This window comes from Cricetulus griseus, chromosome 7 (genome assembly GCF_003668045.3).
Source record: "Cricetulus griseus strain 17A/GY chromosome 7, alternate assembly CriGri-PICRH-1.0, whole genome shotgun sequence".
NCBI classification, from domain to species: Eukaryota; Metazoa; Chordata; class Mammalia; order Rodentia; family Cricetidae; genus Cricetulus; species Cricetulus griseus.
In genome coordinates, this window is record NC_048600.1 from 100,597,224 (window position 1) to 100,623,813 (window position 26,590).

The 26,590-nt window shown below is 40.2% G+C and overlaps 1 protein-coding gene across 1 annotated transcript in view; it reads right to left on the bottom strand.

The window, feature by feature from the left end:
* The window catches only part of Rad51c (RAD51 paralog C), a 35,480-nt gene extending 9,349 nt beyond the window's left edge, over positions 1-26,131 (bottom strand). The window contains 9 exon segments of the mRNA NM_001244076.1: positions 1,105-1,218; positions 2,687-2,747; positions 12,156-12,216; positions 13,696-13,762; positions 17,625-17,756; positions 20,385-20,518; positions 23,729-23,895; positions 24,705-24,963; positions 25,928-26,131. Coding sequence (NP_001231005.1) covers positions 1,117-1,218; positions 2,687-2,747; positions 12,156-12,216; positions 13,696-13,762; positions 17,625-17,756; positions 20,385-20,518; positions 23,729-23,895; positions 24,705-24,963; positions 25,928-26,045 — 1,101 coding nt within the window. The 5' untranslated portion in view covers positions 26,046-26,131 and the 3' untranslated portion in view covers positions 1,105-1,116.
* Positions 26,132-26,590: the final 459 nt, after the last annotated feature.

Sequence of the window (26,590 nt, forward strand, 5' to 3'; positions counted from 1 at the left end):
TACCAGTTTCAGGAGATCCAACACTCTCCTGAGCTTTGTAGGTACCAGGCACACAACATGGTACACAGATATATAAGCAGTCAAAGCACTCATAAATGTTGGAAATACTTTCTGTGTGCATATAAATATATTTGTGTTAGCTTTTCATCACTATAATAGCTGAGATAAAAGGTTTATTTTGGCTCAGTTTTAGAGGTTGTAGCCTATCACCACACAAACTCATTGCTTCCAGGCCTCTGGTGGGTTTGCCAGATGGCAATACCAGATGCACACCTGACAGAACTAAACTGCTCACCTCAGGACCAGGAAGCAAGAAAAAAAGAGACTTGGGGTCCCACAATCCTCTTTGAAGTATACTCTCAATGATCTAAATATTTCCCATCAGACCCCACTTCTTAGTTTCCACTATCTTCCAATAATACCTCCCTGGGAGGCAAACTTTTAGCCACATTAACCTTTGATGAATACCTAAGAGTCACATTATCAATATTCATGTATGTACATCAATTACCAGAAAGGGTAATCATATTGATGACATGAAATAAAAGGAATTTTTTTTTCTTTTTTGGTTTTTTGAGACAGGGTTTCTCTATGTAGCTTTGGAGCCTATCCTGGCACTCACTCTGTAGACCAGTCTGGCCTCAAACTTAAGAGATCCGCCTGCTCCCGAGTGCTGGGAATAAAGGTGTGTGCTAATGCAGAGGACTGGGTTTAGTTCCCAGCACCTTCATGGTGGCTCAATACCATTTGTAACCCTAATTCCAGGGGATCCACCAGTCTATTCTGGCTTTTGTAGGCACCAGCACACACACATACATACAGGGAAAACACCCATACACATAAAGATAAATTAAAATGAAAACAAGTAGAAAATCAACTCCCCAAAAAGTTGTCCTCTTACTACATGTACACCATGGCATGCACAGGCAGACAAAAAGGAAGGAGGAGCTTTTTTCAGAGAAGATTCTGTAAATATTTTCCCATTCACATCATGTAATTCTGATTCATTCATGCCATAGTATGTGTTTAAACTTTAAAAGAGTACAAACTACTTGTGTGTACTACAAGGAGTATCACATCACGAGTCTAACTATATGCACTGACATTAGTTTTGGATCAGCATCCTTCCTCTGGTTCTCGTGACCGTTTCCGGAGATTTGAAGAACCTTCTGTCTGTGATGAAGAAGCAGTGACAGCAGCATCTCTAAATCCCTGTGGCTGCAAAATGAAGAAATACACAAATACACGTACAGACCATTTAAAATAAAGATGCATTTTCCAAATAGTTTTTAAATAACACTACATAAGGATGTTCTCTAAGACTTGTAGTTTAGTGGTGAGGCCCAACACCCTTTGGCCCAAATTAACAAGAAAGTTCTGTAAAAAGAATCCTGATAAGCCTTATGGCACCTGCTGGGAGAAGTTTGTCCTGGTACTTGGATGCTTTATAAATCATTTTCACAAAATATTCTGCCTGGCATGTAGAATGCATCTGTAATAAATAGCAGCCCTCAGGCAGTCAAAAGTTCAAGGCCTTCCTGAACTATGTAACAAAGCTATTCTCAAAAAGACAAAACAATGAAGTGCAGGTTAGTATGAGTAAGTTAAAGTATGGGTAGTGTGAAAACTAAGCGGAGAATTCATTTCCAGAATTGTTTTCCAATTTTCTTTTTATCCTTATAAAAGTAAGATGGGCCAGGCAGTGGTGGTGCGCACTTTTAATCCCAGCACTTGAGAGGCAGAAGCAGACAGATCTCTGTGAGTTCAGGCCAGCCTGGTCTACAGAATGAGTTCCAGGATAGCCAGGCTTTGTTTAAAAAAAAAAATAAAAACAAGAGCTGACAAGAGTTGGCTCAGTGGTTAAGGGCACTTGTTCTTGAGAAAGACCCAAGTTTGAGTACCAGAACCCCTGTGGAGGCGTGGAGGCTCACCCTCCTTGGGCACCAAGCACACAAATAGTACGCAGATACAAATATATAAAATAATAAAATTTAAAAAATATTAAACAATGGAGGTCATGCTTAGCCTTGTAGTGAGTTCAAGACCAACTTGGGCATGGAGTCTAATAATGTAAATGCTCAGAAAATTAACATTTCAAGTGTTACAACTATCTCCAACCAAAATTACTAATATTCATATTTTCCTTTGTTGTTGTTATTGTTGCTTATATTTCTGAGACAGGACCTCATGCTCACTAAGCTGACCTTGAACTAGTCATCTGTGTCTCCTAAATTCAGGCATGTACCATCATGTCCAGTTGTAACTTTCCCTTTCTGAAAACTTTGAACATAAAAATCTATTTTTAGGGCTGGAGAGATGGCTCAGAGGTTAAGAGCACTGACTGCTCTTCCAGAGGTCCTGAGTTCAATTCCCAGCAACCACATGGTGGCTCACAACCATCTGTTATGAGATCTGGTGCCCTCTTCTAGTGTGCAGATATACATGGAAGCAGAATGTTGTATACATAATAAATAAATTCTTTTTTTAAAAAAAAATCTATTTTTATAGGAGATTTTTACAGATGGCGTGGAACATATACAAATATTTCCTCTGTTCTCAAGGATAAATTTCAGTTCAACTGTGACTACAGTCCTCAAATATGCTTGCTGTTTACAAGATTAACAGAAACCATTTGTACATGACCTCTACCAACACCAAAATCCCATTCTGATTAAATAATACTGACTGTGATCTGAAATGGTATTGTGGACTCCTTCTGGCTTGGTGACTTGTACAATGTTGCAAACCTATTTGAAGAAAAAAAAGTACATATAAACATTACCTTAATTAGGTCTCATGACTGATTTCATAATTTAAATGTGCAGAGTCCTATATTATAATTCTCTCAAGTCAAGTATTCTCAAGGACATAAAGTATAAAGAAATATTAAAAAAAACAAAACCAAAAACCTTCCCTCACAGGGTATAATGGTGGATGCCTTTAGTTTTAAGTAGGCAGAGGTAGGATTTTTTTGAGCTCATGAGTTCAAGGCTAGTCTGTCTTAAACAAAATCCTTCTCAAAAAAAATACCTCCAAGTATGCATGCAATAACTGGTACATCCAATAAGGTTGTTTATATACATATTTTTGTTTTGTTTTGTTTTTTGAGACAGGGTTTCTCTGTGGCTTTGGAGGCTGTCCTGGAACTAGCTCTTGTAGACCAGGCTGGTCTCGAACTCACAAAGATCCGCCTGCCTCTGCCTCCTGAGTGCTGGGACTAAAGGTGTATGCCACCACCGCCTGGCTATATACATAATTTTAATTAATATTTTTTATTTTACATATTAACTCCAGTTCTTTCCCCCAACTCCTCAGAGGGATAAGGCCTTCTTTGGGAAGTCAACTAAGTCTTGTATACCAAGTTGATGCAGGACCAAGACCCTCACCTCTGTACCAAAGTTGAGGAAAGTATCCAACCTTAGGGAGTGGGCTCCAAAAGCCAGTTAATGTAGCCGGGATAAGTCCTGGTCCCACTGCCAGGAGCCCCCTCAACAGATCAAGTCATATAACTTACACATAAAAATTTAAAGTAAACAAATTCAATGACAGATTCAAATAAATTTCCTACATAATGCTACTTATGAAATATGTATCAGAAGAGGAAGGTACTAATAACATATGAAATAAAAGTTATATGGTCACTCATGTTAAGTTATATGACCACACAACTTGTTACATACTATATGACCACACATTTTATATGTCTACCCATCTTAAAGTGACACATATAGAAGCCAGTTAGTGGCACTAGGAATATAATAGAATCTGATGAGCATGACTGAGGCTCTGGGTTCAATCCACAGCACTGCCAAAAAAGAAAAACTGTTCTGGGTGGTGGTGCATGCCTTTAATCCCAGCACTTGAGAGGCAGAGGCAGACAGATCTCTGTGTGTTCGAGGCCAACCTGGTCTACTGAAATAGTTCCAAGACAGCCAGGGCTACACAAGTGAAACCCTGTCTGGGAAAAAAACAAAAACAAATTTAAAAAAAGAAATAAAAGCTAAAGCTCTTTTTGTATGTGTGCACATGCATGTGGAGGCCAGAGTTGAGGCAGGCATCTTCTATCTCTCTTGACCTAATTTTTCCTGATAGGGTCTTTCACTGATCTGAGGGTTCAACAAGTGTGCTAGCTGTGCTGGCCCGCAGGCCCTAGAGATCCTACTATTTCCTCCTTACCCGTGTCAGGACTGCACATCACCATGCCCTACTTTTTACATGGGTGTTGGGGATCCAAACTCAAGTTCTCATGCCTGCATGGCAAGCACTGTTCAGCCTGAGTCATGGTCCAACTCACCATCTATACACTCTTAATAAACAGTATTAACAACAAGAACACAAAAATCTTCTAAGTTTCTTTTAAGGATCTGGGTGTTTTGGTGCACACCTGCAACTGTGGCAGCGGGAGAGGGCTATGAGGACTGCTATAAGTTCAAGGACCACCTAGGTTACATAACAATTTTGAAGCTAGCCTGGATACATGAACCTGCTTCAAAAAACAAAAAAAACAAAACAAAACAAAACAAAAAAAAAACCCCAAACTTCTTGTGTTGATGCCCTGAACCTAGGGCCTCACACATGCTAGGCAAATGCTTCACTAGGCATTGTTACCTACCTTAAAATTACTTCTAAAACATTTAAGTCATTCACAACAGCAAAAAGACTGAAGCAACATTGTCTACTAAGAGGTAAATAAGATGTGGAATACATACATACACATACACATACACATACACACACACACACACACACACACACACACACACACACACACACACACACAATAAAATATGTTTTTAGGATGAAACTGCTGACATGGCTACAAAATCAAACCTTAAAGACATTATTCTAAGCGAAATAAGTAAATCAAGTATTGTATGATTCCAATTATATTTGGTTCTTAGAGCAGTCAAATTTAAAGATGAAAAGTAGACTAGTGGTTGCCAGGGACATTGTTTAATACTGAAGTAAGGGAAGTTGAAAAGTTCTGGAAATAAACGGCATTGAAGGTTTGACAAAAATACAAATATACTTAATGCCAGCCAACTATATAAACATGGTTAAAATGTAGTAAAATAGACAACTATAATGTCTATCTTATTGCAATTTTATGTAACAGGAAAACAATCATACACCCCAGGGCTAGGAAAGTCATTAGTTTCTAGACAACATAATACTCATTTGTTTTTGTTTTTTGTTTTTTTTTTGAGACAAAATCTAATATGCCCAGTTTAGCTTTGAATGCACTATGTGTGCAGAACAGGGCATCATCAGATTCTATTACAGATGGTTGTGAGCCACCATGTGGATGCCGGGAATTGAACTCAGGACCTCTGGAAGAGCAGACAATGCTCTTAACCGCTGAGCCACCTCTCCAGCCCCCTTTGAATGCACTATGTAGCCAAGGATTGTCTTGAACTTCTAATCTTCCTGACACCACCTCCCAAGTATTAGTATTATAAGCCTGTGTCACCAAACTGGCTTATTCATTTATTTTCAAAATCAACTCAACAAAGAACATCTTGATTACCATTTATTAACTTTCCTTATTTCAAAAATGTCTCTGTCCTCAAGCAAAATTCCAAGAGAAACAACCAAAGATTGTTATTACTTTGAAAACAGCAGAATTGAGTTCAACTGTCAATACCACAAAAATTAAAGGTATTTCTCTTTAGCCTGGTATGAGGACAGATTTCTTTAATCACAGCACTTCAGAGGTTTCAGAGACTAGGATCATGAGTTTAAAGATAATTTGGGCTGTACAGCAGACCCCTCCAACTCAAACACAAACAAATAGCTGTATTAGAAGCACAATCAGAAATTTTCAATATTTTACAGTTAGAGCAGAATATAGTATAATCAGCCTTTTTAGAAAATCATATTTTGGGAGTTTTTAAAAAAAGATTTATTTATTATATATATTTAATATATGTTTATTTATTATATATATTTATTATATATGTTTGTTTATATTATTATATATATTTATTATATATAATATACAATTATATATTATTATATTTATTATATATTAAATATATAAACATATTTATTATATATTTATATATACATATATTTGTTTATATATACATATATATATATATATACATATATATATTAGTATTCGGTATGCATGTATGTCTCCAGGCCAGAAGATCTCATTACAGATGGTTGTGAGCACCGTGTGGATGCTAGGAATTGAACTCAGAACCTCTGGAAGAGCAGTCAGTACTCTTAACCTCTGAGCCATCTCTCCAGTCCTGAGTTTTTGTTTTTTTAAGGGGGGTATTTTAGAGACTGAAATTTGTGGGCCTAGTATCATCTACATAAGCACCACCCCACTGAACTATGCATGCAGTACTAAAAGAATCACTTTTTTGGCTTAGTGAGATGGTTCATAGGTTTGTGTCACCAATCCTGACTACCTGAATTCAACCTTCTGATGAAGTAATATGGTAAAAGGAAAGAACCAACTAACCAACTCCCAAAAGTCATCCTGACTTCCACACATGCATTTTCAAAGTAAACAAATGAATATGTAAAAAAGAAAGCCTTCACTTTTGACTCAGTAAAAATTAGATAATTTTTCTGGGTGGTGGTGGCACACATCTTTAATCCCAGCACTCTGGAGACAGAGGTGGGAAGATCTCTGTGAGCTCAGGGCCAGCCTGGTCTACAGAGTGAGCTCCAGGACAGCCAGAGCTATACAGTGAAACCCTGTCTCAAAAAAACAAAAAAAGTGGGCTGGAGAGATGGCTCAGAGGTTAAGAACACTGATTGTTCTTCCAGAGGTCCTGAGTTCAATTCCCAGCAACCATATGGTGGCTCACAACCAACCATCTGTTATGAGATCTGGTGCCCTCTTCTGGTGTGCAGATATATATGGAAGCAGAATGTTGTATACACAATAAATAAATAAATTCTTAAAAAAAAAAAAAAGTATATAAATCATCTCACATCACCAGTATGTCCTGAAAGGTGCCAAGGACAACTGAATTATTTTGAGGAAATTATTAAGACTTGATAACTTCTCTTGCTCACTCACTCTTGGTGTAGGGAATGAGGGACCTAAGGCTTTCTGAGACAGAGTAGTTCTACTATGTGCCTCAGACTGGCCTTGAACTCACATGCTTCCTCGTAAGTGCTGGGACATAGATACATAACACCATGCCCAAGTCAAAAAAGTAGTTAAGATTTTTAAGAAGCCTTTACACATTTAGAACGAATCCTAAAATCAACACCAGATGTGGTGGCTTGTGCCTAAAAGCTAAAGCAGGAGGCAGGAGGATTGTTAAGAGTTCTAGGCCAACTTGAGCTATATAAAGGAAAAAATACTAAAATCAAAAGGAAATTGATTAAGCTTTCAAATTAGAAAATCCTCTTCAAATTTCTAGGTAAAAAAATTTGTATATCATGTCAGCATCTCAAAAAGATCTTTTTCCCCAAGAGATCTTTTTAAAGTAAACCAAAAAGAATCACTTGGCTCATAGCCCTAGCTAAGATGAAGCTTAACATATGGCTGAACTACATAGTTTGGGTCAGGAAGAAACAAGACAGAAGTACAATTTGTGCTCTAAAGCTGAGCACACATATGAAATGCTGTGTGGGGGTGTGATGTATTACTCCACTCCACCACCAGATCTTCTTGGCAACGAGTGGTATAATTCTGAACAATCTTGGCCTCATATTATCATGAATATGCAAACTGGGGAACCCACATAATATAAGGACACAGACACAGTCATGTCAGAATTGTTAAAATGTCCTTCTCTCACTTGTCAAAGGTTAAAAACCAGATGTCACTGGGCAGGTGTGGTGGTGCACAACTTCAATCCTAGTACTGGGTAAGCAGAGGCAGTTTGACATAGCAAGTTCTAGACCAGTCAGAACTAAAGATCCTGTCTTAAAGAAAAAACCAAAAACAAAACAAAACAAAAAGCTGCTGGGCAGTGGTAGTGCACGCCTTTGATCCCAGTACTCAGGAGGCAGAGGCAGGCAGACCTCTGTGAGTTCATAGCCAGCCTGGTCTACAGAATGAGTTCCAGGACAGCCCCAAAGCTACACAGGGAAAAAAACAAAACAAAACAAAAAAGCAAAATGTAAAATCAGATGTTAAGTAGTGAAGGATGGAGACTAGGCCATGTCTAAGTTCAATTCACATTATAAATTTGTTATTCAAGATTTTCAGTTTTCCTGTTCAAAATTAAACTATTCATTTTATAATTATAAATTCATAATTTTTTTCATATTTTCAAAATAAAATTCTAGATAGCATGTAGAAGTATACAGGTTAGTGGCAGAGTGCTTGGCTAGCATTTCCCAGGTCCCAATTCTCCAATATCAGGGAATAAAGTGGGGTGTGGTAGTACTTTTCTATAATCCCACTAGTTACAAGAGACAAAAGTTTCAAGAATTAAGGCCATCCTAGGGGGCTGGAGAGATGGCTCAGCAGTTAAGAGCACTGACTGTTCTTCCAGAGGTCCTGAGTTCAATTCCCAGCAACCACATGGTGGCTCTCACCTTGAATGAGATCTGGTGCCCTCTGCTGGCATGCAGGCAGAAGACTGTATTGTATACATAATAAATAAATAAATAAAATATTAAAAAAATAAAAAAAGAATTAAGGCCATACTATGGCATCTAGTAAATTCCAGGCCAGTCTGAGATACTTAACAGCCTATCTCAAAAACAAACAAAAAAAACCTGAAAAGCATTACAGCTGGGTGGTGATGGCATACGCCTTTAAATCCCAGCACTTGGACCCCAAACTGATAGCTTCCCAGCATAGAACTGTTTCAGACCCCATGAACGTGGGTATCAATTTGGAGGTCTGGTTAATCTATTGGGCCTCTAGTAGTGGATCAGTATTTATCCCTAGCACAGGAATGGTCTTTGTGAGCCCAGTCCATATAGAGAGATACTCTCTCAGCCTAGACACACGGGGAGGGTCTAGGCCCTGCTCCAAAAGATATGACAGAGTTTGAAAATTCCCCCATGAAAGGTCTCACCCTCCCTGGGGATCAGAAAGGGGATGGGAGAGGGGTTGGTGGGGGACAGGGGAGGATGGGAGGGAGAGGGAACTGGGATTGACATGTAAAACAAGCTTGTTTCTAATTTAAATAAAAAAGAAAAGAAAAACAAATAAATCTATGTACTCACTCATATGTGGATTTTAGACATAAAGTAAAGGATTACCAGCCTACAATCCACACTGCCAGAGAAGCTAGGAGGACCCTAAGAGAGACATACATGGTTCCCTGGAGAAGAGAAAGAGTAAAGATCTCCTGAGCAAACTGGGAGCACGGGAAGATGGGGGAGGGAGCTAGGAGAATGAGAAGGAGAGAAGAGGAGGGGTGCGGAGGACATGAGGGAGAGGAAAGGTTGAGTCAGGGGAAGAATAGAAGATAACAAGAATGGAGATACCATAATAGAGGGAGACACGTTAGGTTTACAGAGAAATCAGGCACTAGGGAAATGTCTGGAGATCTACAAAGACGACACCTGCTAACAATCTAAGCAACAGAGGAGAGGCTACCTTAAATGCCCTCCCCTGATAATGAGATTGATGACTGACTTATATGCCACCTGATAGCCCTCATCCAGCAGCTGGTGGAAGTAGACGAAGACACCCACAACTAATCACTGAACTGAACTGGAACCCAGTTGCAGAGAAGGACAAGTGAAGAGCAGAGGGGTCCAGACCAGGCTAGTGAAACCCACAGAAACAACTGACCTGAACATCGGGGAACTCTTGCTCCCCAGACTGATAGCTGGGATACCAGCATGGGACTGATCCAGACCCCAAGAACATGGGTTTCAGTGAGGAAACCTCGGAAATCTACGGGACCTCCTGTAGTAGTTCAGTACTTATCCCTAGCATAGGTGTGGACTTTGGGAGCCCATTTCATATAGAGGGATACTCCCTGAGACACACAGGGAAGGGACTAGGCCCTATCCCAAAGGATACGATAGACTCTGATGACACCCTATGGAAAGCCTCACCATCCAGGGGGAGCAGAAAGGATATATGATAGGTAGAGTTTGGGGGGGAGGGGGGGAGGGGAGGAAGAGGGAACTGGGATTGTCTTGTAAAATAATCTTGTTTCTAATTCAAATAAAAAAATCTGCAGAAAAAAAACAAACAAAACAACAACAACAAAAAACAATTCCCAGCACTGAGGAGGCAGAGGTAGGTGGATCTCTGTGAGTTTGAGACCAGCCTAGTCTACAAGAGCTAGTTCCAGGACAGCCTCCAAAGCCACAGAGAAACCCTGTCTCGAAAAACCAAAAAGGAAAGCATTAAGACTTTATGCAGTCTTATGCATGGGCCTATAGCTCAGTGGGAGAGCTTGTTATTTAGAATGCACAGAAATCCTCTATACCCAAAACTAAAACCAAACAAAACCACCATAGTGCCTACATGCAAAGATGTCACAAAACTTTAAAGACAAAAGTATTTGGTTAAAAAAATTCTGTTTATTATAAAGTATGCATATTACTGTCATATATCCACGGACATAAAAGAAACAATTTGGAAAAAAAGTACTTTAGAAGGAAAGAATAAAAGCTATACATTCAGGTTTGTATAGAATATTATAATTATCTTCTAGAAAACAGTTATTACAGGAGAAAGAGAAAAATACATGCCTGACCAAGTTAGGTTTTAGTAACTACACTTCTGCATAATCTTTTAGAACTGACTCATGCAGTCTGCCTCTCCTTTACAGAGGCAATTTCCCAAGAAGCAGAGACTATAAGGACTGAGTAGTCAAAAGCATTCATTGCTCTTGCAGGACTCTGGTTCAGTTCCCAGCACCCACACAGTGGCTTACAAAGATCTGTAATTCCAGTTCCAAGGGATCTAATACCTTCTTCTGACCTCGGTGGGCACCAGACATGTACATGTTACCCATACATACATGCAAAAACAGGCAGGAAGACTACTCACATAAAATAAATAAATGCATTTTTACAAGTTAAATAAAGCTGGAAGTGGTGGCACACTCCTTTAATCTCAGCACTGAGAAGGCAGGGGCAGGCAGATCTGAGTTAAAGGACAGCCGGGCCAACATACCAAACTCCAGGACCGCCAAGACTACTAGAAAGACCCTGTACCAAAACCCTCTTACCACCCCCCCCAAAAAGTTTTGTACATCAAACAGTTTCATGATATGGCTTTCTTTTCTTTTTTATTCAGTCTCGTGTCCTAGGCTGACCTGGAACTATACAGACAGGTTAGCCTCAAACTCAGGCTATTCTGCCTCCGTCTCCTGAAAGCTGGAATAATAGATGTATGCCAACATACCTAGCAATAATATGGATTTGAAAGAGCATTAGAAGGTGGCATGTAATGCAGCTTTCTAAAAAATAATACAGTATCACCAACTAACTCAATATTGCCCTACATACTGCCTCAGTTTCCTCCTTATCAGAGAACTTCCATAAGAAGTTCTCTAGGTTGTGCCAATTAATCTGCTTTGTGCCAACAAAGCAGAAAGGCTGGCATAAATCTGACATTTTTTGAAGTTCAGAATAAAAGACTTCATAGCTTTCAGTGGCCTATTTTAAAGAAAAGGAAAGCTGGTTCATTCACTTGCTCAGCAGCTTTAGAAACAAACACAAAGGCTTCATGCTGCCATGATTTTATTTTAAAGAACAATACGTGTGAAAAGCAGGTAAATACATGGGTAATAAAAGAAAAAAATGACAGACACAATTTCATGCAAGAACTATATTAAGCAACTAAGGAAAACTATCCTATTTTCCACATATATTAGTCCTAACACTAACCTCAAAAGTTTTCCCTTTGTCCTGATTTTATTCTTTCAATCCCTTCTGGGAACACAGAGTACCACCTCCTTCTTCATAGCTAATAAGTGATTTCAAAGAGTATCAGAAGGCAGCAATTCCTTAGCCACCTACATGTTCCAGGTGCATTCAGCCCATCATTTGAATATACAAAGAATTCCCTATGTAGCTGAATGTGCAATATTAACAACATGTTTCTATGTTTGCTCTAACTGATGTCAAATAAGGCAACAAAAGCAGTGGTTTATGGGTCACTGCCAATCTCAAGCTGAGGACTAATGCTAGAAACCATTAAGTGCTCAGTGTAATTAGACTGATATTCTGAATTATGAACTTATTTCTATACTGACCTTTGCTTTTGCTCCCAGTGAAAAATAAGTCTTATTGTAGCAGCATGTCCCCAGCTTTCCCCTAAAAAAAAAAAAAGAAAAAAAAATTAACTATACAGTACTTTAGAAATTTATAGGTTGCTTAGAAATCTTTCTAAATACTCTTATGTTACTAAATTTAGAATAAGACTATTCTTGGGCCAGGTGGTGGTGGTGCACACCTTTAATCCCAGGACTTGGGAAACAGAGGCAGGTGGTTCTCTGTGAGTTCGATGCCAGCCTGGTCTACAGAACAAGTTCCAGGACAGCAAGAGCAATTAGTTATACACAGAAACCTTGCCAAGAACCAGAAAGAAAAAAATACATAATAATAATAATAATAATAATAATAATAATAAAGTATTTACTTAAAAAAGAATATTCTTGGTATTGGCCAGGCAGTGGTGGTGCACACCTTTGATCCTAGCACTCAGGAGGTAAAGCAGGAGGAACTATGAGTTTGAGGCTATCCTGGTCTACAGAGTGTGTTCCAGAACAGCCAGGGTTATACAAACAAAATACAAACAAATAAACCAAAGAATGTTCTTGGTTTCAAAACCTGTAGGCTATGAGTAAGATCCTAATAGTGACAGAGTTTTACTTATCTAGAAAACCAATGCAAATCATTATCCTCTATTTGTTTCATGAAAAGGTTACAGTTTCAGTGGATTATCAACCTTCCATTCCATAAGGTCTACGATGTATTTTTAACACCCACAAACAGGGTCTCACTTGGTCCTGAATGGCCTGGAACTCAGTATGTAGGCCAGGCTGGCTTTGAATTATGCCTGTCTCTGCCTCTGAAGTGCTAGGATTAAAGATGTATCACCACAGAGGCTTCATTATGCAGTCTAGGCTTGCCTAGGACTTCTGGGCTAAAGTGACCCTCCTACTTCAGCCTCGTGAGGAGCAGGAGCTGCACTTCTGTATCACCATGTTTGGCAGACAGAGTATTACTGGATTTCAGGAGAGAGAGACGTGTGTTCAAATAAAATCTCAACGTTAGGATTAAATAGACTCATTCTCCTTCCTGCCTAAAACTGAGGAGTTTTTTTGTTTGGTTGGTTTTAGAGACAGGGTTTCTTTGTTTAGTCCTGGCTATCCTGGAACTCTCTCTGTAGACCAGGCTAGCCTTGAACTCAAGAGATCCACCTGCTTCTGCCCCCTGAGTGCTAGGATTAAAGGTGTGAGCTGCCACCATCTAGCAAGACTGGGGTTTTAATGTCTAGAATCCTACTTTAAATACTTATTTCTAGGGTTTCTGACATAGTTGCTAGATAGTATCTACTCAATAAATATTTGTTAAATTATGAAAGTATTAGTATCTCAGGACACTGCTTAGTGATCAGTGAACAAGGCAGTCTCAAGCTTTCAAAACCTTATAGTATTCAAACAAATGAAAAGGTAGGAAAAAGCTACACAGAGAAATCCTTTCTCGAAAAACCAAAAAGAAAAAGAATAGAAAAAAAAGGTAGGAAAATATTAAAAAGTAATGATTTTTTTATCTAATTCATTTACCAACCTAATGCAGGAACAAGCAATGCTTGATTTTTATCAATCTTTGTTGTCATCTGATTAGTTAAAATAACCTATAAAAGCAAAACATAAGAAAGTTAGGATATGCCAGGCAGTGGTGGCACATGCCTTTAATCCCAGCACTTGGGAAGCAGAGGCAGGTGGATCTCTCTGTGAGTTTGGGGCCAGCCTGGCATACAAAGTGGGATCCAGGACAGCCAGGACTGTATAAAGAAACCCTATCTCAAAAATAAATAAATAAATCTCAAAAAAAAATAAATAAAAAATAAAAAATAAAAAAGTTGTATGTTAAAACAGTCCTGAGCTTAATATTCTGAATATGGAAAGTTAAATACATTAGATGCTAGAGACGGCTCAAATTTAGGATCCAGATTCAGTTTCCAGAACTCACATGGTGGCTCACAACAATCTATAACAGTGGTTCTCAACATTCCTAATGCTGTGACCCTTTAATACCGTTTCTCATGCTGTGGTGAACTCCAACCATCAAATTACTTTCATTGCTACTTCAGATCTGTAATTTTGCTACTGTTATGAACATAATGTAAATATCTGTGTTTTTAGATGGTCTTTTGGGGGTTATGATGAAAAGTTAAGGAACTGATTTATAACTTCAGTTCCAGAAAACCTGACACCCTCTTCCTCTGGCACCAGCCACACATATAGTACACAGACATACATGCAGGCAAAACACTTACGCACACAAAATAAGTAACTCTTAAAAATACAAATATTTTCTGAAAAAAGGGGAAGAGATGAGCCAATTGTGCTCACTTGTCTAATTTTTTTTTTTCTGAGAAAGGTTTTCTCTGTGTAACAGACCTAGCTGTCCTGGCACTCACTCTGGAGACCAGGTTGGCCTGGAACTCACAGAGATCCACCTGCCTTTGCCTCCCAAGTGCTGGGGTTAAAGGTGTGCACGCCCCCCCCCTCTAGGCATCTACTTTACTTTTTGAGACAGGGTCTCTCATAGAATCTAGAATTCCTCTTTGAGTTACACTGCCTGGCTGGTAATACCCAAAGATGCCCTGTCAAAGTCATTTCTTCACCCTCACCTTCACAGTGCTGGGATTACAGGAGTGCATTGCCATGTTCAGCTTTTTTTTTCTTTTTATTAAATTTTTCCATTTACTTTACATAGCAACCATAGTTTTCCCTCCCTTCTCTCTCCCTGTTCCCTCCCTCCAAAGATTTATTTATTATCTATACAATGGTCTGTATGCATGTATTCCTGCACACCAGAAGAGGGCACCAGATCTCTTTAAGGATGGCTGTGAGCCACCATGTGGTTGCCAGGAACTGAACTCAGGACCTCTTGAAGAGCAGCCAGTGCTCTTAACCTCTGAGCCACCTCCCCAGTCCATGTTCAGCTTTTGTGTGGGTGCTGGGGTTCTGATCTCAGGCCTTTATGCTGCCAAAGAAAACACTTTACTTACTGAACTATCTCTTCAGTACCCTTCCTTTGAAACTTTTTAAAATTCAAATTTTGAGGCCTAGTGGCATATGCCTTTAATCCCAGCACTTGGGGAAAGAGGCAGCTCTCAGTTCAAGGCCAGCCAGAATACATAGAAAAGTTCCAGGACAGCCAGGGCTACATAGACCTGTCCCAAAAAATAAATAAAAATTTTGGCCAAATATGGTATTATTACATTGCTTTGATCCTAGAACTTAAGAAGTAGAAACAAGCTGTATTGCCATATACCTTTAAATGCTTTTTTCTTTTTTCTTCTTTTGGTTTTTCAAGATAGGGTTTCTGTATGTAGTCCTAGCTGTCCTAGTCCGACTAGCTCTGTAGACCAGGCTGGCCTTGAACTCATAGAGATCTGCCTGCCTCTGCCTCCCAAGTGCTGAGATTCAAGTTGTAAGCAATCAACACCTGACATATATGCTTGCTTTTATAAATTGCCATGGTCAGGGAGGGACTGGGAGGAGAGAAGGGAAGGGAAACTTTGGTAGGGGAGTAAAAACAAAAATAAAGTATTCCATTAAATAAAATTTAAGAATATTTTAAAAATAAATAACTTGCCTTGGTCATGGTGTTTTGTCATAGCAATATAAAAGCAAAATAGCTAGGCATAGTGGTCCATGCCTTTAACCCCGACACTTGGGATGCAGGCAGATCTGTGTTTGATACTAGCCTAGTAACACAATGAGTTCCACGACAGACAGACATCTACACAATGAGACCTTTGTCTCAAAAAAAAAAAAAAACAGAAAACAAAATAAAAAGAAAACACTGCCCTGAAAAAACAAAACAAATAAAACCCAAGTCGGTAACATCATCTTTAATTCCAGTCTTAGTAGATCCAATGCCCTCTTCCGGCCTTCTTAGACACAGCGTGGACATGGTGCACAGATATACACACAGGTATGACACCCATGTACACATAAAAGTTTAAAAAAAAAAAGATAAGAAAAAAAAAGCCTGGCAGTGGTGGGGCACAACTTTAATCCCAGTACTCTGGAGATAGAGGCAGGTGGATTTTTGAGTTGAAGGTCAGTCTGTTCTACAGAGTGAGTTCCAGGACAGCCAAGGCTACACAGAGAAACAGTGTCTCAAAACAAAAAAATTAAAACTAAGGTGGAGAGCAGCTGAGAAAGATACCCAGTATTGACCTCTAGCCTCCACAGGCACATGTACACTTGCACAAGGGCCTATATTCACACATGTACACACACAAACCAAAACTTATATACATATAAATGGAGAGAGAAAAAGCAAGCAAGTTAGCTATATTAAAACAGGGCAGGCAATGTAGTTCAGTGGCAGAATGTTTGCTTAGTATGTCTGGTCTTGAATTGGAACACCAGCAGCAAAACAACAAAACGAGAAAAAAAACATCAAAACCTAGGAAACCATGACACTATGCAGTCTATTTGTCTTGAGCGCCCTCTTCTGGGGGATCTTCAAGATACCATCATTAACAATTCTAAATTCCAACTAACAGTGAGAAATAATTCAAAGAGCACTATGCTTTGGCAAAAAGAATATGGCAAGAGGGCTAGTAAGATGACTCTGTGGGTAGAGGCACTTTCCAAGGAGTCTGACAATTTAACTTTGATTTCTGGGACCCCACAGAGGAGAGAAATGACTTCTGTAAATTGTCCTCTGACCATGTAAGTGCCGAGGCATTCAAAATAAAATGTAACTTAAGGGTAAGATTTGGAAAGGCAAAGAAAATGTGTGTTTCAAATTTTATAGAGGAAGTTCTTTATTTACATTTGGTATCTCACAGGCATGTGCTAACAACTTCCCTGAAAAGGGAAAAGTGGAGTACCTCAAAGCATTTTCGTTTCCACCTCCCTTCCGACAAGTGCATTTGCCAATGGGAAGATGCGGTTGCAAAGTGGAAATTAATGGCAAACAGGTAACCTGCACTCCTTGGCTCATATGTACTTTTCCCTTCACGCTTCAAATCTACAATGGCTCCAGGGCCTAGACATGCATGAGTCTCTGGGTCTAATCACTATTGTAACACAAACAAAAACCTGGCTTTTCCATAAAATTCCTAGATTAAAAGCCATGTATGACAACGAAAGTCTATAATCTCAGTACTCAGGATGCTGGGGGAGGAGGATAAAGAGTTCAAGGAGGGACAGACTACATACCAAGTTTCAGGCTATATCAAGGCTTTGTTTCCAACAAGCAACAATAACAACCACAAACCCCCAAAATTATGTTCACGTTATTTATCTTTACTCAGACAAGATAGGTACAAATTTAGACATTAATTTGTTTTGTTTTTCAAGACAGGCTTTCTCTGTGTAACCCTGGCTGTATTGGAACTCACTCTGTAGACCAGACTAGCCTCAAACCCAGTCCTACAATTAAAGGTGTGCATAACCACCACCCAGCTAGACATTAATATTTCATACAGTCTTAACTATAAAATTCTTCTGATTAATAATACTTACAGCTAATCTGTGATTATTTGCCAGGCTGATCATTTGTTGGGCAAGGCCATTTAGTAATCGAGTACGAAGGGATAGATCATCAAGGTCATGTCGAAAAGGAAGAGCAATGCCATCTATTATCACTAACTGCACCTACAGGAGAATGAAATTAGATTTGGAGTTAAAACTACAATAATAAAAAGGGCATCTCAAAAGCATGTTCCATTGCAGAAATAAACCTTAAAATTGAGGGCTTAAAAAAGAAAGACATCACCGGGCGTTGGTGGCTCACGCCTTTAATCCCAGCACTTGGGAGGCAGAGGCAGGAAGATCTCTGTGAGTTCGAGACCAGCCTGGTCTCCAGAGCGAGTGCCAGGATAGGCTCCAAAGCTACACAGAGAAACCCTGTCTTTTGAAGAAAAAAAAAAAAGCCATCAATCTTGGTGTGGTGATAAATGCCTTTAATCCCAGCACTCTGGGAGGCAGAGGCAGGTGGATCTCTGTGAGTTTGAGGCCAGCCTGGTCTACAAAGCAAGTTCCAGGACAGCCAGGGCTGTTAAGACAGAAAAACTGTCTTAAAATAAAAAAGAAAGAAAGAAAAAGAGGGAGGGAAGGGGAAGGGGGATAGGCAGTGAGGGAAAAGAAAAAGATCTAGCTAGCTAGCTGTGCATTTATGATGAAAATGGAGAAATGGCTCAGCAATTGAGTATGTATTGCTCTTCAGTTCCTAGCACCCATGCCAAGTAGTTCATAACATCTTCTAACTCCAGGTCTCTGACGAGGGGATCCAATGCCCTCTTCTGGCCTCCAGTCACCTTATTAAAAATAAAATAAGGGCATGGTGGTATATATCTATAATCTCAACATGCAGGAGTTAAACACAGGAGGATCGTGAGTTTTAGGCTAGGCGGGGCTATACAGTGAGACTATCTCAAATAAATAAAAATGAAAATTATAGTTTCTTTTTTATAACACTGGGAATTAGACCTATGGCACATATGTGGTAAACATGGTAAGCAATCTACTCTAACTCTTCAAAGGTTTTCTTTTAAAATTCACTTTATTAAATTATGTGTATTAGTGTTTTGCCCGCATGTATGTCTGTGTACCATGTTTGTGCCTGGTGCCTGTGAAGGCCAGAAGAGGGCAAGGGATCCCCAGAAACAAATTTTACAGATGGTTGTGAACCACTATGTGGGTACTGGAAATCCAACCCGGGTCTCTTAACCATTGAACCATACCTCCAGCCCTCAAAGGCTTTCTTTCTTTTGTAAAATATAGACCCAATTAATTTTACAGTAACCATCACCTGAATACTGGCATTTGATGCACATGCCACAATTCTAATTTAATTTTTGTTGCTGTGAGATGGCTTGGCAATTAACAGCCTTGGCTGCTTTTCCAGAGGACTCAGGTTCAATTCATACCACCCACAAGGCAGTTCACAACCTTTTGTAACTCCAGTTCCAGGAACTCAATGCCCTCTTTCAGGCCTCTGTGATCACTGCACACACATGGTGGACAGATATACATACAAGCAAAATGCCCATATACATAAATAAAAAATGAACAAAAAATTCATATGGTATGGTGGTTTGAATCAATGTCCCCCATAGAGTCTAGTATCTGAATACTTGGTTCCCAGATGGTGGTGCTGTTGGCAAGGCTTAGGAGGTGTAGCCTTGCAGAAAGAAGTACATCACTGGTGACAAGTTTTGAGGTTTCAAAGCCATGTGCCATCTCCAGTTCATTCCCTCTGCTTTCTGCTTGCGGTTCAATATGGGAGCCCTCAGCTGTTTCTGCTCCATCTCTCTGCTATGATGGACTGTTAGCACTCTGCAACCAAAAGCTTAGGTAAACACTTCCTTCTATAAGTTGCCTTGGTCACTGTTTTATCACAGCAACAGAAAACTAATTGCAACAGACCACAAACAGTCACAATAATCTTGAAAAAGAACAAAGTTAAAGGACTCATGTTTCCCAATTTCAGTATGTACAAAAAAGCTATAGTAACCAAGACAGTCTAACAGAAGTTGAGAATCTGTGGTAGAACACTTGCCTAGAATGGATTAGACTCTAACTTTGAGCCCCAGCAAAAAGTGAGACAGACAGATAAATAGGTAAGATAGACTGAGAAGGGAGAGGTAAACCAATTGAAATTTTTTTAAAAAATAAGTAAATACCAGAACAAATGCTAGGCATGGTGGTGAACATCTTTAACCCAGCACTCAGAAGGTAAGAAGCAGAAGGATCTCTGAGTTTGAGACCAGCCTGGTCTACAGTACAAGTTCCAGGACCACCAGGGCTGCACAAAGAAACCTTGGGGAGTGGGGAGGGTAAAAATAATACTGTAATTTAATAAAACAGGCTGAATATAGTAACAAAAGCCTGTACCCTAGCACTTGACTGAAGACAGAATGATTGAGAATTCAAGGTCAACAGGGGAGGGTGGCCCACACCTCTAATCTCAGCACTCTAGAGGCAGGTGGATCTCAAGGCCAGCCTGGTCTACAAAGTGAGTTCCAGGACAGCTAAGACTGTTACACAGAGAAAAAATGTCTCAAAAAACAAAACAAAGCAAATTAAGTGTGTGTGTGTGTGTGTGTGTGTGTTTGTAAATATATAAAAATGTGCATATATGTGCAAAATAAGTAGAGTATAATAAATAAGTTGTAGGGCAAGGAAAGAAGAGACTTTTAAACTGGCATCAAATTTATACTACTCTTTATTTTTGCATTATCAACACTTTAAAATACATTATTTCAGTAGTATGATCCATACCTTTGAATGATTTGAAAGGAAATCTGGAAGGAGATAGACTTGTGCCAGCAACTCAGTATAATCATGACAACGGAAATAATAAATATGAGAAAGAATATTTTCAAGAGTAAAGCCCTCCAAGGCTTTCTGGTGTTCTGAAACAAACAACAAAACAATCTTAAAACAGTTTTTCTTTTTCTAATAGTCTGACAATCCTAGATCACTTATTTGTATCCTAGTAAAACAATTTCTAAAGGATAACAGAACTGCAAAATCACTGTAAACTGCGATTTGATAACTGTTTTGTTTTCCACTGTTTCATTAAGAGCTCTTGCTGCTCTTGCAGAAGACCTAGGTTTGGTTCCCAGCACCCACACAGCAGCTCACAACTGTCCATGGCTCCAGTTCCAGGGCATCTGACGCCCTCTCCTGGCCTCCATGTGCATCACACAGGTATGATGCACATACATAAAGGCAAAACACCCAACCACATTAAAATATTTTTTTAAAAAAACACATCTTAAGGCCGGGCAGTAGTGGCGCACGCATTTAAATCCCAGTACTTGGGGAGGCAGAGGCAGGTGGATCTCAGTGAGTTTGAGACCAGCCTGGTCTACAAAAGCTAGTTCCAGGACAACCTCCAAAGCTACAGAGAAACCCTATATCAGAGCCCCCCTCAAAAAAAAAAAAAAAAAAAAAAATTTAAAATGCAATAATTAAGCCAGGCAGTGGTGGCACATGCCTTTAATTCCAGCACTTGGGGGGCAGACACAGGTATTCTGTGAATTTGAGGCCAGCCTGGTCTACAGAGCTAGTTTCAGGACAGGCTCCATAGCTACAGAAAAACCCTGTCTCAAAAACAAAAAGGCATTAAATAGTTTCTCATTTCAAAACCAAACTCATTTTGTCTTTGATTTTATGTGTAACATATCAGGGGTTATTTACTCACAAATAAAACTAGATACTTACTGTTTATCTTTTGTATTTCCTATTATTGGTTTCCATTGAACAGAAGTATCATGATTCAAGTTTTTCTTGTTTTTGAAGAGTACAAATTAAGAATTGGAAGGAAAAGTCACAGGGAATGTGGCACACGTCTTTTAATCTTTAAGTAGTAACAACAATATGAAATTCTTTTAACACTGGATTTTAAAGTCAGTATGGTTCAGAGTTCAAGGCCACGTTGGTCTACATAGGAAGTTCTAGGACAGCTAGTTATATTGAGACCATGTCTCAAAAAATGAAAGGGGGAGGATGCTTAGAAAGATTGCTCAGTGGTTAAAAACCCACATAGTGGAAAGAGAAAACAATTCTCAAGTTTCTTCTGATCTCTACACATGTGCATATACACTAAGTAAAATGATTTAAAGAAATTTTGTGTGCATTGATGTTTTCTCATGCGTGTTTCTTATGGACAGCTATGAGCTGCCATGTAGGTGCTGGGAATTGAACCAGTGTCCTCTGGAAGAGCAGTCAGTGCTCTTAACCACTGAGCCATCTCTCCAACCTGATAAGTATGATTTTTTGAAGGATTTATTTATTTATGCATATGAACCTTTGTGTACCTGTATGTCTGCACACCAATAGAGGACATTCATCCCATTAAAGTTGGTTGTAAGCCACCATGTGGTTGCTGGGAATTGAACTCAGGACTTCTGGAAAATCAGGCAGTGCTTTTAACCACTGAGTCATCTCTACAGCTCAATAAATGTCAGAAACTTAGGAGTTTCAGACCAGCCGAAGCTACATAGTGAGTTCCAGGACAGTTTGGGATACAGAGTAAGATCCTGTCTCAAAAAGCAAAATAAAAAAGTGCTTATGCTTTAACATTATAAAACAAAACAACAGGGGGCCGAAGTTGGAGTTGCTTGTCTACTATGAACAAGACCCTGGGTTCAGTCCTAAGCAAACAAGTGCGTGCAGAGAGTCACACAGAGAACAGGGGCTGGAATGAAGCTCAGTGACAGCATGCTTCACAAGCATTTCCAAGGCTCTGGGTTTGATCCCCAACACTACAAAAACCAACTAAACAAAACAAAAAACAGGACAAAGTAAAAAACGAAACAAAACAAAGCCAGGAAGAAATTAGCTGCACTGGGTGGCTCATACCCAAAATCCCAGCAGGGGGGCAAAGGAGGCAGAAGGCTCCAGCTCAAGGTCATCCTCAGGAAAATAGCAGTACAAGGATTTCCTGGGAACTAGATTTCAGGTTAGTAAAAGGCTTCTTCAAACATACAGTAAGTTAGTTTGAAAACAAAACAAAACAACAACAAAAAATTTAGCTTTAACCATGCACCAATTATTAAAACCTTCACATCCCAGTGCCTCTAAGTATCTACTGTAAGTACAGATAGATTTTAAGGTATTTATTTAAGTATAGATTGTGATAGGGGTAAGACATTTTAGATAGAAGAATTACTTTGTCTTCTACCTTTCCAGGGTCTCTACTGAAAAGACATATACAAATAGAAAAATAGAATGTTTTTGTTTTTAATGAACTGTGTGTGTATGTACCCTTATGCAAATGTCACAGTGCATTTGTGGCTGTCGGAAGACAGTTTTCAGGAGCTCTCTCCTTCCACCCTATGGCTTCTAGGGATCAAATTCACATCAAGCTTGGTGGCAGGCACTTTTATTTGCTGAGCCATCATGCTGGCCAAAGTTCTTTACCTTTTCAATTACTTATAAAAGTAATAGCTCTTGTGCTGGACAAGTGGCTCAGTGGTTAAGAACAGGAACTGTGCTGGATGTGGTGGTGAACACCTTTAATCCCAGCACTCGGGAGGCTTGGCAGGTGAATCTCTGAGTTCAAGGCCAACCTGGCCTATAAATTGAGTTCCAGGATAGCCAGGACTGCTACACAGAGAAACCCTGTCTTGAAACACACACACACACACACACACACACAAAAAAGACTACTAAGTTGGGCAAGACACAGGTCTGTCATCCCAGCATTTTGGAGACTAAGGCAGAGGATCACAAATAGGTAGGTTACAGGAGAGAGTATATAATATATATATATATATATATATATATATATATATATATAAATTTTGCAACAAAAGTATTGGAGTTTAGTCATTAAGCTTCAAGTTTGGGGGGGCTAGAGAGATGGCTCAACAGTTGAGTGCTGACTACTCTTACAGAGAACCTGGGTTCAATTCCCAGCACCCACAGGCAGTTCACAACTGTCTGTAACTCCAGGATCTGACATCCTCACACAAACATACATACAGACAAAACACCAATGCATATAAAAATTTTAAAAAAGCTTCACGTTTGGGACAGTCTCTTACTGAGGTCTGAGATGGGCACAAATACAAATCATCTTTCTTGTACAGAAGGAGCACCATGTGCTGACTCACCTTCATCCTTGTGTGTTCCTGCTATAAGGTGAAGGTGCTGAATGCAGGCATTTGCAAGGGTGACCACTCTATCAACCATAAAACTTCCCTCCGTATCAATAAACACTGCTTCACCTGCCACTCCTCCAAAACACTCTGGAATCTGCACATCCACTGCCAACTGCATACTGTCAAGAAATCAGCCAAATGACCAAATCGTTACCATAACCATCTAAATGTCTTTAGTAAACTACATATAATCATTAGCTAGACCATCAAAAGTCTTCTAATTACAAATATAGTTTCCCATGGCAACAAATACATATGAACCAATAGATACCCAGATTATAGTTAGGGTGTTGCACAAAATTATGATTAAGGAATTCTTAGTGGTTTTTAGGTTTCTGGGAATTGAATATATCTTCTCCTTTTTGAGTCAGGGTCAAGTAGCCCAGTATGAGCCTTCAACTCTCAATCCTTCTCAGTCTCCACCAGAAGCCGTGCAGCTGTTTGCAGGAGTATGCTACCACACCAATGTAGACATACTTTTTTTTTTTTTTTTTTTGAGACAGGGTCACTATATATCCCTGGCTGGTCTAACAATTGTCATATAGCCCAGACTGCCCTCCAACTCACAGCAATCCTGCTTAAATATCCTGAGTAATGAGATTATAAGAGTATGTCACCAATCCTGGTTCAGAACTCTTGAGTATATATAAATCAACTTTTAAACATTTGACAAATATATCTCAGAAGCCAACTAATTAGGAAAGTATCTCTTTAGGGACCACATTACAAAAGAAACATTTTTGATATAAAAACCATTCTATCCATTTACCAAGACGGGGTACTGAGATACTATGATGGTAAGCTGATTGTTTGATGCATCAAGTAATAACATGCTTTTTGGTATTCTGACTACAAACTCACAGCAGAAAATTCCATTAGTTACATAAAATACTAAGTCCATCCTTAAGTAGGAAACATCCCATTTTACCATAACTGTGTTTTTCCAACACCTGGTACACCACAAACTTCCGTTGTTTTCATTAGGGGTATTCCACCCCCAAGAATGTTATCTAGCGCTGAGCAGAAGGTGATTATGAAGCCCTGGGTGTGCTCCTGCTCAAGAAGTTCCAGTGCGGTGTACTTCTTGCCTGCCACAGATGCACCAGCACATCTGGGTTTGTCTGTGAGACTCTCTCTTCTTACAATTTGTAGAGTTTCTAAAGCTTCCTCTTTAGATATCCCAACTTCTGAAAATAAAATCAGAAAACCTGACATTAGAAATGTAAAAGTCTAATTCAGAGCTGGACGTGGTTGGGAACAGCTTTAAATGCAGCACTGGGGGGAGAGGGGTGTCTTTGTGAGTTCTAGGCCAGCCTGGTCTCCTGAGAGAGTTCCAGGACTGGCTCCATAGCTACTGGGAAACCCCGTCTCGAAAAACAAAACACCAAAACCCTAACCAGATTCCATTCTGGTTAGGTTGGTTCCCTTTGGTTAACAGCAGCACAGTGGATGGCCACAGCTAGCTTTAGTTTTGTGTGAGGATTCGCGCTGGTTCACACTTACACATGTAATCAGAAGACCTCGAGAAGAATGTTTGGGATATCCCATGAATCATCTTTCCAGGGCTTTCTCCTGGTCTAAGGGAATGTTCTCTTCCTTTTCTCACTTCAGTGTCTCTAGTCCTACTCTAATCCTTTACTTCTCAATTTCAATTTTCAACCCCCTAGCATCTTGGAACAGCAAGAATTACATGGCTTGTCTGTTTTGCAATTCTAGAGCAACGACTACCCAACTTAGTTATCACGAAACCTTAAGATGAAAAATGGGTTCTTTCCACTCAGGGAGGCAGAGACAGGCAGATCTCTGTGAGTTCGAGGCCAGCCCTGGTCGTAGAGAGTGAGTTTCAGGATAGCCAGAACTACACAGAGAAAACCTGTTTCGAAAAGGCAAATAAATAAATAAGTGAGTATTGGTTCTTTCAACTATAGATTACACATCCTGGTCCAAGAGACTTGCAGTCCTCAAAGCACCCAGGAGGCGCGGGCACGGAGAAAGCAATCAGTACACGTCTTTCCACACAGTTCCAAACACAAGAAAACTTCAAAGAGGAGTGCAAGAGCAGCTTTACGTCGTAAACGCGGTGGCGGGAGGACGAAGGAGGCGGCGCCAAGCGGCCGCGATGCATCTCAGCTGGCCGCCGGGAGTCGTTACCTTTGCTGAGCTCAGAGGGCTTCACCCCCAGGACGTCCTCGGCCGTCTGGAAACCCGCAGCCACCAGCTTCACTCGCACCGTGGGAGACAGCGGGAAACTCACTAGCTCCCGCTGCATTTTCAAAGCTCGGCGCGTAAGCACACAGTGACGTAGAGCAAGAGGCGCGAAAGCAAACCCTGGAGGCGCAAACCCCGCCCACCCCGAGCCATGCCGTGTGACGTCATGCGCACAGCGGAAGGGGCGGGGCTCACGCGGTCTAGCCTCACCGGGTGACGCAGAGCGAGAGGCGCGAAAGCCTTAGCGGCCCAAACCCCGCCCGCCCGGAGCCATGCCGTGTGACGTCATGCGCGCAGAGGAAGGGGGTGGGGCTCGCGCGGCCTAGTCTCCTCACGAGGCCTTGCTGCTGAGGAAATCCCACAGGTGTTCACGTGTAGCGTTGTTTTCCAATGTGACTCACCCGAAGCACTTTTTGGGGGGAGGGGGAGAGGTTCCCTTACCAAGAGTTTTAGCTTGACAGTAAAAAAGCAGCGAGGAGGAGGCTGGAGCAGTGAGGACGGGGATGAGGCCCAGTAGGCCCTACGGGCCTCACTGCCTCCTTGCTCCGGCCTGTTCATGGGTTCCTCGAGTCTTTAATGGAAATCATCTCCCTAGGTGGGAGTAGC